At 35.2% G+C, this 15,157-nt stretch overlaps 1 protein-coding gene across 1 annotated transcript in view; it reads right to left on the reverse strand.

Annotated features, from left to right (window-relative positions):
• RAPH1 (Ras association (RalGDS/AF-6) and pleckstrin homology domains 1) overlaps positions 1-15,157 on the reverse strand; it is a 132,279-nt gene that overhangs the window by 85,650 nt on the left and 31,472 nt on the right. The window contains 2 exon segments of the mRNA XM_037849031.1: positions 486-591; positions 3,896-4,015. Coding sequence (XP_037704959.1) covers positions 486-591; positions 3,896-4,015 — 226 coding nt within the window.

The raw sequence follows: 15,157 nt of genomic DNA on the forward strand, positions 1-15,157 counted from the left end.
ATCAAAGTATTTCTAAATTTTTTGTTTATTTTAAATTCTAAGAAAAAATTTTAAAAGCAAACAGTCCATTTTAAAAGATTAGTAGTAATCAGAGGAGAATAAAATTACAAGTTGAAAGACAAATAATGCAAAAACCTTATACTGTTGCATGGTTTTAACCACATCCCCCAAGCAACTTTCTACCAGAGCCTGTAGTGAGTTGTTATATGGTCAGTCTTAGTAATGAAATAGCTAAGGGATAAAAAGTGTAAGGCATGGAAAAATTACAGATTGGAATATCAATTCTAAATACTAAACAGTTGGCTAGAGTACGTTTTAAAAAAAAGACCAGATGAGCTGATTTTTAAATGACTTAAGAGATTTCACTGGACTTTAAACCCAGGGAAAAAACAACAATGCATTTAAGTTTGTTGTGGGTTCCACCTAAGTTCAGCATCCACATTATGTACATACTATTTTATACTTTGTTTTCAATTACATCTTACCATTCAAGTTGTATATGGAGAAGCGGTAAGAAAAATTGGCCATGTTCGTTTCCTGGCGAAGAGGAGATCTTCTTACTGGTGCCACGGGCTTGTCAGAATCTAAACTCTTTATAAAAGAAGGTTTATATATTAAATTCAGGCTTCAATTATTCAAAAATATGAGTAAAGTTTCTTTTATGATTAAGTACATTGTCATACAATTGATAAAACCGGAGTTCTTCTGAAAAAAAAAAAAGGAAAAGTGTAATTGGCTCACATTAACTAGTTATTTCAGTTTTTAGATATATGCTTACTTTTAAGGCATATAACCACTTGAAACTATCATAGTTCAGAGTAAATATCTTTCCAAATACATAAAGTATGGTGTCAGACCTCATTTTACGTAAATCCACTAAAAACAAGCTGGAGATATGGACATGGATATGGTATAAGAAATAGAAAGTAACCACACAGAGTGCTGTTATCTCTTTCCTTGAAGAGATTTGGTTTTGGTCCAGCATGGCCTCATTCTTGGCATGCAATACCCTTAAAGTAAGGTATAGTTCTGGGCTCAGAACTTATGGAAAGCAGCTACAGCTTCAAACAATGATGGAATATCCTTGTTCTTTTCAGGCTCTATCAAGATGGGGGCAAACTGTAACCCAACTAAACTGCCAAGTTCTCTCTGAGACAAGGCTAGAAATATACTGCATTTCAGGAGTAGGGTGACCTGTAGGTTACCTCATCAGTTTTTAATGACACTTTTCACTCTAATCTTTCTACAATAAGGAAAATTAAATGTTTTGTTTTTTTTTCAGGAATTCAGGGAAAGGGTCAGTAGTCATTTAGTATTTATTTAAATAAATTTACAAATATTAGGATTGGTCTTTTAAAATGTTAATGTCTATCTATAATTGAGTATCAAACCAATTTCAAATTAAAATAAGAATGCTGGGCATTATATTTGTAGCCTCAGGGAATAAGACTAGAACACTATCTTCTTCATTCTTTTGCCTTAAGATACTATTAAAATGAATTCATACAGATAACATCCATCTTAATTTTAAAAACATCAAATGAAGGAGATCAACAATCTCCTCAGAGGGGCCTTGCAAATACATTTTTATTCTCTACCCAAATTACTTTGGGATGTATCGGGATTTCACACTAACCTTCACAAACCTACCAGATCTCACTTCCTATTCAAAGTTCCATGTAATTATGGTGTTTGAATAAACTGCCTTATTTCAAAGTTTCACAAAACAGTCAGGAAATTCTCCTTTAACCTCAAACTAATACTTCTGCTGCAATTTAAACCCTAATCCTATTTCTCAGTGGAAACGTAGATAGCTAATGTATTCTGTAAAATAGCTCAAATATACTTGAGGGCATATTAAAAGTCAATCTATTTACCAGTCCAAATAAACAAATCTGTATTAAAGTTTTCTGCTGTGTCCATGATGATGGGCAACAAGGGGGTAGACTAAGAAATACTCCTTGGTGCTAAGAAATTGATCATCTAGGCAGGAGGTTTCTAACTTTTTCAGGGACATTGAGAATTTGATGAAAGCTATGAATCCTCTCTTGGAAAATGCACATTCACACACAAATTTTTACAAACTATTTCAGAAGATTCATCAACCACTTAAACTTAAGCCTAATTAACATAAAGCTTAAAATTCCATTAACATTGTAGAGGTGATGTAAGTGCACAAATGACACTTTGTAAATTTAGATGACAATTTGTAAGATTTCGAGGACAAGGTCTTCTAAAAAAAAAAGAAAAACAAACTCAAGGTCCAATCAAACAAAATGAAAATGCTTTGCCACTGTTTTAAAATGCAGCCTGGAGTGAAATTTTGTCAGTTTTCTGGAATCATGTGAGAGAAAATATTTGCATGAGAGGCAATTGTTTATGTTGTAAAGTAAATTCAAATTTATGTAGTTATGCAATGGGATTTGCTAAATTTTAAGCTTTTAAATGTTAGGCTTTAAGATTTTCTTAGCTAGTAATCTCAAATTTATAAAACAGATAAATAAGTAAACCCTCTGAATGAACAGAACTTCTGTAACTATTATTTTTTTAATTCCGTTTTATTGATATATTCACATACTATACAATCATCCACAGTGTAGAAACAACTGTTCATAGTACTACCATATAATTGTGCATTCATCACCACAATCAATTTTTGAACATTTTCCTTACTCCAAAAAAATAAAAATAAGAAAAATAAAAGTAAAAAAGAACACCCAAAGCATTCCACCCCCCCATCCCACCCTACTTTTCATTTAATTTTTTGTCCCCATTTCTCTACTCATGTGTCCATACAATGGATAAAGGGAGTGTGAGCCACAAGGTTTTCACAATCACATGGTCACACCATGTAAGCTATATAGTTGTACAATCATCTTCAAGAATCAAGGCTACTGAGTTGCAGTTTGACAGTTTCAGGTATTTCCTTCCAGCTATTCCAATACACTAAAAATTAAAAAGGGATACCTATATAGTGCTTAAGAATGCCCTCCAGAGTGACCTCTTGACTGCATCTGAAATTTCTCAGCCACTGAAACTTTATTTTGTTTCATTTCACCTCCCCCTTTTGGTCAAGAAGATTTTCTCAATCCCACGATGGCGGGTCCAGGCTCATCCCTGGGAGTCAGGCCCCATGTTGCCAGGGAGATTTACCCCCTGGGAGTCATGTTCCATGTAGGGAGGAAGACAGTGAGTTTACATGCCAAGTGGGCTTAGAAAGAGAGAGAGAGAGAGAGACCACATCTGAACAACAAAGAGGCTCTCTGTGGGTGACTAATCTTAGGCACAATTATAAGCAGGCTTAGCTTCTCCTCTGCAGTAACAAGCTTCATAAGGGCAAACCCCACAAGAGCTTGGCCCACTAAATTGGCAGTCCTCAATGTATGTGAGAATATCAGTAATAACCCAGGTGGGGAAGTTCAACATTTCTGCATTTTTCCCCAGTTCCTCAGGAGGGCCCCGCAAATACATTTTTATTCTCTGCTCAAATTACTTTGGGATGTATCAGGATTTCACACTTACCTTCATAAACCTACCAGATCTCAATTCCTATTCAAAGTTCCATTAATTATGGTGTTTGAATAAACTGACCATACAAGTTAAATTATTTAGTGTGCTACAGAAAATATAGATCCTGCACCAAATAAACATCTCTTCCCTTGGTCTCACACAGAAGTCAAAGTTTTAAAACACTTATTTTTTTAAAGCTCCTTCTTAAACACAGAAGATGATGGTTAAGACAGAGTTACTATTCAAGTATTTGTTAATGTTTTGAGCATTTTTCCTCTCTGGCCGTATTTTAAAATTTAACTCACATTTGTCACTACACGTTACAATTTTAGCACACAATGATGACTTCAAATCCTCAACCACTTTTTCAAGCACTGCTTCTAACCTGAGTGAGTTTGTCTAGCTCCCCAAGCCAGGCTCCAAACATTTTGTCCAGGTCCTGGTCTTCCTTGTCACTATCTTCTTCAGCACCATGGTCAATTTCTTCATCTGAAAGTTGTTCCATCTGAAATACAAACATGTGTAGAATGAATAGTTACAGCTTTAACTTGAAAAATTAGGCAGTGTATGTTTTTGATATAATGTACTGCAACTTTCTAGAATCAAACCTTCAAAACTAGAGATTACATTATAGAAGTAAATTAGAAGTCATTAATGGAGACAGGGTTGAGAAGTGAACAGAAATGAGGAATAAAGTTTCAAGTTTATAGAAAATTGTGAATGAAGAGACAACTATATCTACATCAGATTATGACCCCAAATCACAAGCAAAAATAATTAAAACATCAGCAGCGGATATAATGGAAGTAAAATCCTCTCCGCCAATAGATCCAGTAATACGCCTAACACCACAGAGAAACAATTTCAGAAGACTTAAATGCAGCCAAGTTATTATTTTTTTCATTCTGTAAAAATCTGTTTAGATACAAACAAATATGTAATTAAAGAGATAGAGGCAAAAGATAGGAAACCTTTGTCCAACAAGCTCTTAAGAGAAAAGTCAAAATATTTCATTTAGTTTGGTCTAACTTATTCAATCTAGTTTGGTCTATTGCATTAGCTCCTCTTTCTATCCTAGCCTCACTTTCTACCCCATCTGTCCTCTTTCTCCACCTTACTTCTCCATCGGTTCCCATAAAATCCAAGGAGAATATAGAATTTAAAGTTTTTAATTCCCATACAAAATTTCCTCTTTCTGGTGACCCCTCAATAAAAGAAAAAATACAACAGGACATGGAATTTTCACATTATTTTGTGAAAATGGGAGACAAAGACTGCCCAAAATAAGATCAATGACTGACCAGAGGCTGTACTATGAAATTTTAAAAATAAGAGTAGTATAAAATACTTCAGTATTAAAGGCTCTGAGAAATTCTCAGTAAAGCTTAGTTTTGCTTAACCCAGCACATTCCAAATTTATTTCATCAGAAACCCCTTTCCTTCAACTTCAGTAACACATATTAACTTTCCCAGGGACACAATGAATATTACCACCATATGTTACATTACCTACTCTTCATGGATTTCTAAAATATAAATTTTGTTCCAATGGATCTGAGCAATATTGAGAATATAACCGATTAGTTTGTTTAAACAATTTCTCAGAGATTACATGGTACACGGGCATTCCATTAGGAAAAGATAACCTTACTCTTGATTAAGAACTTGATGGTACACATCTTACACCTCCAATGCAGGAATCAACAAAATCAGGTCTGCAATCCTTAAATCTGGTTATAAGACATAAAAGGAATCTAATTATCTGATGAGGGGTCATGACATTAAATTTTAAAGCCTTATTTCACTATATTAAATTTTGTAAATAAGGGACTATAAAATAATGTTGCAAAATCAAACTGAAACTAAGCTCTAAAGTTGTTGAAAATCATATCTATGTCTACTTAATCACTGAAGGTAAATAATTTGTTAAGCCTAATACTGGGAAGGATCACAACCTATTGATATCTCTAATCTAAACTGATACTCCCTATTTCTTAAATCTTGCTCTAACCATGTATAACAATGGCACGTGTGACAAATGGATTTGGATCTACCAATTGATTCCTAAATTTGGCTCTTAAAGACATTTGGGTTTTATGATTATTATTTCTAGCATTTTTATTCATTACTGAAAACCTAACAGATCAAGCTCAATAGAAACTTGATACCATACTTCATTATTTAGAATGAAAAACATAATATGTTAGTGAAGAGAAAAACCTCATCTGACCAGATTACCTAATTACTCAAATAATAGTGCTAGTTTGAGAACAACAGTAATACCCAGTTTTAATAAGCAACAGAATCTGGAATAGTAACTTCCTCTTCCTCCCTAATCTTCACAACTAAATACACTGAAATAACCCATACACTAAAATATTCTAAGAGAAATTCAGCTTTGCAACAGTGATACCTATGCTTAGTTATATTTTATATCTCTAAGTACATTTAAAACAACTGGCCCTTCATTACTGCTGTCCAGCAGAAAACATTTTGTCACTTTGAGTAAGTAGCTTTAGTAACCTTGATGAATATTTTAGACAACAATGGTAAAGCACTATATTTAATGGTGATTGTGCCAGTTTGAATGCATTATGTCCCCCAGAAAAAGCCATATTCTTTAATGTAATCTTGTGTGGGCAGATGTATCAATGTTAATTAGATTGTAATTCTTCGAGTGTTTCCATGGAGATGCGCCCCACCCAACTGTGGGTGATGACTTTGGTTGGATAATTTCCACGGAGTTGTTGTCCCACCCATTCAAGGTGGTTCTAAATTAATCACTAGAGCCATAGATATGAGCTGACAAACAGAAGGAACTCAGTGCAGCTGTGAGTGACATTTTGAAAGGAGCTACAGCCAAGAGGGACACTTTGAAGAAAGCACAGGAGCTGCAGATGAGAGACAGTTTGAAGACAGCCATTGAAAGCAGACTCTTGCTCCAGAGAAGCTAAGAGAGGAAAAATACCCCAAGTGCAACTAAGAGTGATATTTTTGAGGAACTGCAGCCTAGAGAGGAACATCCATTTTGAAACCAGAACTTTGGAGCAGACGCTAGCCACATGCCTTCCCACCCAACAGAGGTTTTCCGGACACCACTGGCCATTCTCCAGTGAAGGTACCTGACTGCTGATGTGTTACCTTGGACACTTATGGCCTTAAGACTGTAACTGTGTAACCAAAGAAACCCCCTTTTATAAAAGCCAATCCATCTCTGGTGTTTTTGCATTCTGGCAGCATTAGCAAACTAGAACAGTGATCATCTTCTCCAAAGTAAATATTTAATCATATGAAAGTCAGAATATCTGTTCTGGTGGCTCATCACCAGGAAAATCTGTGATGTTTGAGCACCATACCAAACAGCATAAGGAAATTATAACAGAAGAGGATAGGAAGAGAACATTAAGTGTAGACCTCTAAGAACCAGACATCAGGATAGGTAGATGATATCATATTTTACAAATGAGGAATACAGAGAGGTTAGTGAGCCCCTAGGTGTTCTTGGGGGAGGAGGAGGACTGAGGGGATACCACTCCAGTCTCTCCACACCACTGCTTCTAACAATACCTCTGATTTCAATTAACATACAGGCATCCATGTAAGATTTCATTTAAACCAAGAGTTCATTTGACAAAAAAGGACTAAAATTCTGCATTTAATGTATGAGCTACGCTGTAATTGACTGCCCATAAGGAAGGTACTATACTGGAAGAAATGATGTTACCAGAAAATAATTTTACAAAGCAAACACAAAATGAATGTGAGTTATTTTTAATTATTATGGAGCCATATAAAATGAGATTGATTCCATATCAAAATCTGGCATGTTTGTGAGCTATTTCCCACTATTCAAACCAAACAGTTCTTTGGGTTAAAAAAAAATCCATTTAAGAATTTTCATTAATAGCTTTGTTTTTATCTGGAATACTACATACTCAAGTGAAGGAAAATATGCCTAGGAAACAATGAGAAAGCCATAAAATAAATGGAAATTTTGAAGCAACCCAAACACTACCCAACATTTGCCATTCATGAAACTTTTGCCGACCTTATCCTTTCTTGAATTTCTGTCATCAAATGAATTATTTTATTAAAAATAAACTTAAGAATCCTTAAGCTTATTCAGACTTTTCCAATAAAAATGTAGGCTCTACAACATTTCTTAAATAATTTATAACCTAAAACAGCACTCTCCAGCCTCCAGAAGTTGATGTTGATCCTTATTCTCCCACCCCCCATGACATCATTTTCTATTTACTTTAAAGATCAAATGTGCTGTCCCCAGAAAGTCTTTGTATTGTTTCTTCACAATTTAAAGTCAGCAAATCTAGTAAGGAAAGTCATTTTTGCTTGCCAATTCCTTGACATCCACAGGCTGTGCATTCTAAAACTCAGCTGTAATTGCTATAAATCAATAAATGTCTATTACTAATTAATCAAAATTCTGGAAACTGTATATTCTGAACATAATGCCCCTACTGGAAACGGTGACAGTAACTGTCTCTCCAATCAAAAGGGAAAATAATTAAGAAAAAGAAAATAGAACTTATATGTCTAATTTTTAAAAACAATTTGGATTTAAATGGATAGCTTCTAATTCTCTCTGCAGCTCCTGGTACCCATCCCTCACCCTCAAGAAGTGACAGGCAGTCCAATCCTTGCCTGGGGGCTACTGTGGACTGGGACAGCCATAAAAGTCCTCCGCTCCAAGTACAGAGGGAAACACAACCAAGTAGAGAGCCAGATACTGACAGGTGAATTTAGAACGCAGAGTCATCCTGTTCCAGCCCATCCCAGTCAAGACACATCTGGTCACCACTGTTTTGGGGAGATCTAGCAAAGATTATCAGCCTGCCTTCCTAGGGCTGAGAGGAATAGGTTGCTGAAGGGTGCCATCTGCTGGGTAGGCCAGAAAATGCAGCTTGGTAATGTGGAAGGAGTAAAGACTTTCTGGAGTCTTTCCTATCTCTCCCAGGGTCCTTTGGATTGGGTCTGTGCCACCTGCACAGGTACCTGGCCCTGTTTTGGCTGGGAAATACTGACAAACCAACTGTCAAAGAAGAGCCTTAAACCCAATCAACAACAAAATCACAGACGAGAGAAACAGACCTTCAGAATAAATCTGTCAAGATAATCAGATGCGCAGATATCAGCAAAACATCACAAGCGTTATTAAGACTCAGGAAGATACGTCCCAGTATTAAGACCCAGTCAAAGGAAAAAATTAAAAGTCAGAAAAGATACAGAATTTGGAACTAATCAAAGATGTTCAAATGAATCTCCTAAATCAATTCAAGGAAAAAGTTAGATAAAGAATATTAAGACACTGGGTAAGCATAAAGAGTTTCAAAGCATACAAAGAAAAATAACAGATCTTGTAGGAATGAAAGACACAACAGATGAAATTTAAAACACACTAGAGCACTGTGGGATTGAGGAAGCCTTCTTGACCAAAAGGGGGAAGAGAAATGAAACAAAATAAAGTTTCAGTGGCTGGGAGATTTCAAATGGAGCTGAGAAGTCATTCTGAAGGTTAATCTTATGCATTTTATAGATACCCCTTTTTAATTATCAGTGTATTTGAACAGCTAGAAGGAAATACCTGAAACTGGTGTACTGCATCCCAGTAGCCTTGAGTCTTAAAGACGACTGTATAACTATATAGCTTATACAGTGTGACCGTGTGATTGTGAAAACCTTGTGGTTCACACTCCCTTTATCCAGTGTATGGAAATATGAGTAGAAAAATGGAGATCAAAAACAAATGAATAATAGGAGGGGATGAGGGAGGGGTATGGGATGTTTGGGGAGTTCTTTTTTACTTTAATTTTTATTATTATTTTTTTTGGGGGGGAAGTAATGAATGTGTTCAAGGGCTGACTGTGCAGATTAATGTACAACTATATGATGATACTGTGGAACAATTGTACATTGTGGACAACTGCATGGTATGTGAATATATCTCAATAAAATTGCAGGAGAAAAAAATACACTATAAACACACAACAGTAGATTTAAAGAAGCAGAAGAAAGGCTCAGCAAGCTAGAAGACAACATTTCCAAATCCAAACAGACAAAAGCATAGAGAAAAGAATGGAAAAATTTGGACATGCTCTCAGGGAAATGACTGAAAACATAAGGGCACAAATATATATGCCATAGGTGTCCCAGAAGGAGAACAGAAGGGAAAAGGGCCAGAAAGAATATTTGAGAAAATAATGACTGAAAATTTCCCAACTCTCATAAGACATAAATATGCATATCCAAGAAGTGCAATGTACTCCACACCAAGACACATACTAATCGGACTGTCAAATGCCAAAGATAGAGAATTCTGAAAGCAGCAAGAGAAAAGCAATTCACCACATATAAGTAAAGTCAAGTAAGACTAAGTCTCTATTTCTCATCAGAAACTATGGAGTGCTACAATATGTTTTAGATACTGTAAGAGAAAAATCATCAGCCAAGAATTGTTTTCCTGGAACTGCTGTCCTTCAAAAAATGAGGGAGAGTTTACAATATTCACAGATAAACAATTGGTGAGTTAATGAGACTGACCCTATGAGAACTACTAAAGGGAGTACTGCAGGCTGAAAAGAAAAGACAGGAGAGAGGCTTGGAGTAAAGTATAGAAATGAAGATTATAAGTAAAGGTAACATTCATGCACTCAACACATTTTTCTATATGCATTTTACCTCCATAAAAAGTTTTTTTAAAAAATAGGAGATATTTCAATAAAACTGAATTTAATTAAAAAAAAATAGGAGATAAATGTATAATGCAAATTATCAAGAAACCCTAGCATAATGTTGCCAGGTTATATCAAAGTTGTTCCTAATTCAATACATAAGTTTATTTATGCATTTTTAAAAGATGGTTAGTAATTAAATATGCATGGATTTTTTCACCACCTCTAATTTCAGTATTGTTTTCTTAAAAATGATTTGTCTACCTTGCTAATTAATTTTAACTCTAATATCTATAACAAATACATCATAGTATTTGCTACAGGTATTAGTACAAAATAGCCAAAAAATGCACAATAATGTGTTTTAAGTCTGAGTCTGATCAAATCAAATTTAGAACTTCAGTAATTTAGGCTGAACCACTTGGAAATCTTCCTTTTCCAAAGCCTAAAACGAAAACACAAGCCACACTTCTTGCAAAATTACACCTGGATGGAGGGAAAGCCCCTGACAAGAGAAATAAGGGAACTTTATGCCTTGTGCCTTATTCAAGAGGCAGGAGGAGAAGAAATGATTGTGAAAATGGAGAATTAAAATAATGTTATCTATTTTGTCTGTTAGCTATTGTGAATAATGTTGCTATGAACTTTGTGATACAGTATGTGTTTGAGTCCCTACTTTCAATTATTTGGGGTAAAAACCTGAGGGTGGTATTGCCAGGTCTTTTTGAGGCACTGCCAAACTGTCTGTACTGTGACTATTATCATTCTACATTTGCATCAGAAATGTAGAAGTGTTACAATTTCTGCAAACCCTCACCAACATTCTCCATTTTTAAAATAATAACCATCCTAGTGGGTGTGAACAGGTATCTCATTGAAGTTTTTATTTGCATTTCCCTAATGGCTATTGATGTTGAACAGCTTTTCATGTCGTTTTTGACCATTTTAAACAAAGTATGGTTTAACACACAATGGTATAATATACAGTCATAAACAGGAATGGGTTTTTGATATATATACAACCTAGCTTAATCTTGAAAACATTGTTAATTGAACTAAACCAGATGCAAAAGGAAAATAAATGAATAAATAAAAACTTCCAAACAAAGAAAAGCTCAGGACCAGATGGCTTCACAGCGGAATTATACCAATCATTCCAAGAAGAATTAATACCAATCCTGTTCAAACTCTTCCAAAAAATTAAAGAGAAGGGAACACTACCTAACTCATTCTATGACACCAACATCACTCTTAATGCTAAAACTAGAGAAAGATACTACAAGAAAAGAAAATTACAGACCAATCTCTAATGAATATAGATGTAAAAATCCTCAACTAAATACCTGTAAATCAAATCCAATAGCACAATAAAGGAATTATGCACCATGACCAAGTGGGCTTTACACCAGGTATGCAAGGATAGTTAAACACAAGAAAATCAATTAATGTAATACACCACATTAACAAACTGAAAGGAAAAAACCACATGATCATCTTGATCGATGCAGAAAAGACATTTGATAAATTCCAGCATCCTTTCTTGATAAACAGCCTCAAAAGACAGGAATTGAAGGAAACGTCAACAAAATAAAGAGCATATATGAAAACTTCACAGCTAACATTGTACTCAACAGTGAGAGACTGAAAGTTTTCCCTCTAAGATTAGGAACAAGACAAGGATGCCCACTGTCACTAGTATTCAACATTGTGCTAGAAGTTCTAACTCAAGCAATTAGGCAAGAAAAAGAAATAAAAGGCATCCAAATCAGAAAGGAAGAAGTAAAACCTCCACTATTTGCAGACGATGTGATCCTACATTTAGAAAGCCCCGACAAATATATGATAAAGCTACTAGAGTTAATGAACGAGTTCAGCAAAGTGGCGGAATATAAGATCAACAGGTAAAAATCAGTAGCGTTTCTACACAGTAATAATGAGCTATCTAAGGAGAAAAATTTTTTTAAATTCCTTTTATAATAGCAATTAAAAGAATCAAATACCTAGGAATAAACTTAACCAAGGATGTAAAGAACCTGTATTCAGACAACTACAAACCATTGCAAAAAGAAATCAAAGACCAAAATAAATGGAAAAACATTCTGTGTTCATGGATTGGAAGGCTAAACGTTATTAAGATGTCAATTCTACCCAAATTGATTTATGGATCCAATGCAATACCAATCAAAGTCCAACAGCCTACTCTGCAGAAATGGCAAAACCAATTATCAAAATTATTTTAAAGGTTAAGGGGCCCCAAACAGCCAAAACATCTTGAAAAAGAATGAAGTTGGAGGAGTCACACTTTCTGACTTTAAAGCATACTACAAAGCTTCCACAGTCAAAGCAGCATGGCACTGACATAAAGATAGACATATTGATCAACAGAATCAAATTAAGAGTTCAGAAACAAACCTCAGATCTACAGTCAGTTGACTGTCGACAAGCCTTCAAGCCACTCAACTGGGACAGAATAGTCTCTTCAATAAATGGTGTAGGGAGAACTGGATATCTATATTGTACTTCACACCCTATACAAAAACTAACTCAAAATGAATCAATAACCTAATACAACAGCCAGTACCATAAAATTCCTAGAAGAAAATGTAGGGAAGCATCTTCAAGATCTAGTAATAGGCAGTGGTTTCTTAGACCTTATATCCAAATCACAAGCAATGAAAGAGAAAATAGATAAATGAGACCTCCTTAAAACTAGAATACCTTTGTGTTTCAAAGGACTTTATCAAAAAGATAAAAAGGCAGCCTACTCAATGGGATGAAATATTTGGAAACCAGATATCTGATAAGGATTTGATATCCAGAATATATAAAGAAATCCTACAACTCAACAATAAAATGACAAACAACCCAATTTAAAAATGGGGAAGAGAAATGAATAGACTTTTTCCAAAGAGGAAATACAAATGGCTACAAAAGTACATGAAAAGATGCTCAACTTCACTATTAGGGAAATGCAAATCAAAACCACAATGAGATATCATCTCACACCTACCAGAATGGCAAGTAAACAGAAAACTACAAGTGCTGGGGAGGATGTGGAGAAACAGAAACATTTATTCACTGCTAGTGGGAATGTAAAACGGTACAGAGGCTATGGAAGACAGTTTGGCAGTTCCTCAGGAAGCTAAGTATAAAATTGTCACATGATCCAGCAATCCTGCTACTCAGTATACACCTAGAAGAACTGAAAGCAGGAACATGAATAGACATTTGCATGTCGATGTTCACAGAGGCATTATTCACAATTGCCTAAAGATGTAAACAACCTAAGTATACATTAACCGATGAATGGATAAACAAAATGTAGTATATGCATACAATGTAATATTAGGAAGGAATAAAGTTTTGAATCATGTGACAACATGGATGAACCCTGAGGACATCATGTTGAATGAAATAAGTCAGACACAAAAGAACAAATAGTTTATGATCTCACTAATATGAACTAATTTAAGTAAACTCACAGTGTTAAAATGTAGAATACACGTTACCAGGAGACAGAATAAGGGGAGAGAATGGGGGCAGATGCTTAATGTGTTCATAAAGAAGGCATATGTGTTGGAAAGGAAGAAGTAAAACCGTCCCTATTCACAGATGGCATGACTGTTTATGTAAAAAATCCAATAAAGATAAATTAGACTATATAAAAATTTAAAACCTTTCATCAAAAGACACTGTTACAGTTAGTGTGAAACCCTGATACATCCCAAAGTAATTTGGGCAGAGAATAAAAATGTATTTGAAAAGCCCCCCTGAGGGACTGGGGAAAAATGTGGAACTATTAAACTTCCTCACCTAGGGAATTATTGATATTCTCATAAGCACTGGAAACTACCAATTTAGAAGGCCAAGCCCTTGATCTTGGGGATTGCCCTTACCAAGCTTGTTACTGCAAAGGAGAAGCTAAGATTAGTTATAATTGTGCCTAAGAGTCACCCCCAGAGAACCTCTTTTGTTGCTCAGATTGGCCTCTCTCTCTAAGCCAACTTGCAGGTAAACTCATTGCCCTGCCCCCTATGTGGAACATGACTTCCAGGGGTGTAAATCTCTCTGGCAACGTGGGACATGACTCCCAGGGATAAGCCTAGACCAGCATCGTGGGATTGAGAAAGCCTTCTTGACCGAAAGAGGGAAGAGAAATGAAACAAAATAAAGTATCAGTGGCTGAGAAATTTTAAATGGAGTCAAGGTCACTTTGGAGGTTATTCTTATATGTTACATAGATAACCCTCTTTAGTTTTTAGTGTGTTAGAATAGCTAGAAGGAAATACCTGCAACTGTTGAACTGCAATCCATTAGCCTTGATTCTTTAAAATGACTGCCTAACTATGTAGGTTACATGGCATGACTGTGTGATTGTGAAAACCTTGTGGCTCATTCTCCCTTTATCTAGCGTACAGACAGATAAATAGAAAAATGAGAACAAAAATTAAATGAATAATAGGGGGAGTTGGGGGGATGGGATGTTTTGGGCATTTTTTACTTGTATTTTCTGTTTTCTTTTGGAGTAATGAAAATGTTCAAAAATCAATTGTGGTGAGGAGCGCACAACTGGGAACAACTGATTGTACACTGTGGATGACTGCAGGGTATGTGAATATATCTCAATAAAACTGAATTTTTTTTAAAAAAGACACTGTTGTATATATAAAAAAAAGACCAGCCACAAAGTGGGAGAAAATATTTGCAATACTTGTATCCAGAGTACATAAAGAACTCCTACAATTCCATAACAAAAAGCAAAAATCTCAGTTTTTAAAAATAACCAAAGAACTCAGGCAGACACTTCACAAAGAAAGATGTAATAATGGCCAATAAGCACATGCAAGTGTTCAACATCATTAAAAATCAAGCAAAAGCAAATTAAAATCATGATGAGATAGCACTGTACATCCACTAAAGGGCTAGACTAAAAAAGACTGTCCACACCAAATACTCAC

The sequence above is a fragment of the Choloepus didactylus genome, chromosome 9 (assembly GCF_015220235.1).
Source record: "Choloepus didactylus isolate mChoDid1 chromosome 9, mChoDid1.pri, whole genome shotgun sequence".
NCBI lineage: Eukaryota > Metazoa > Chordata > Mammalia > Pilosa > Megalonychidae > Choloepus > Choloepus didactylus.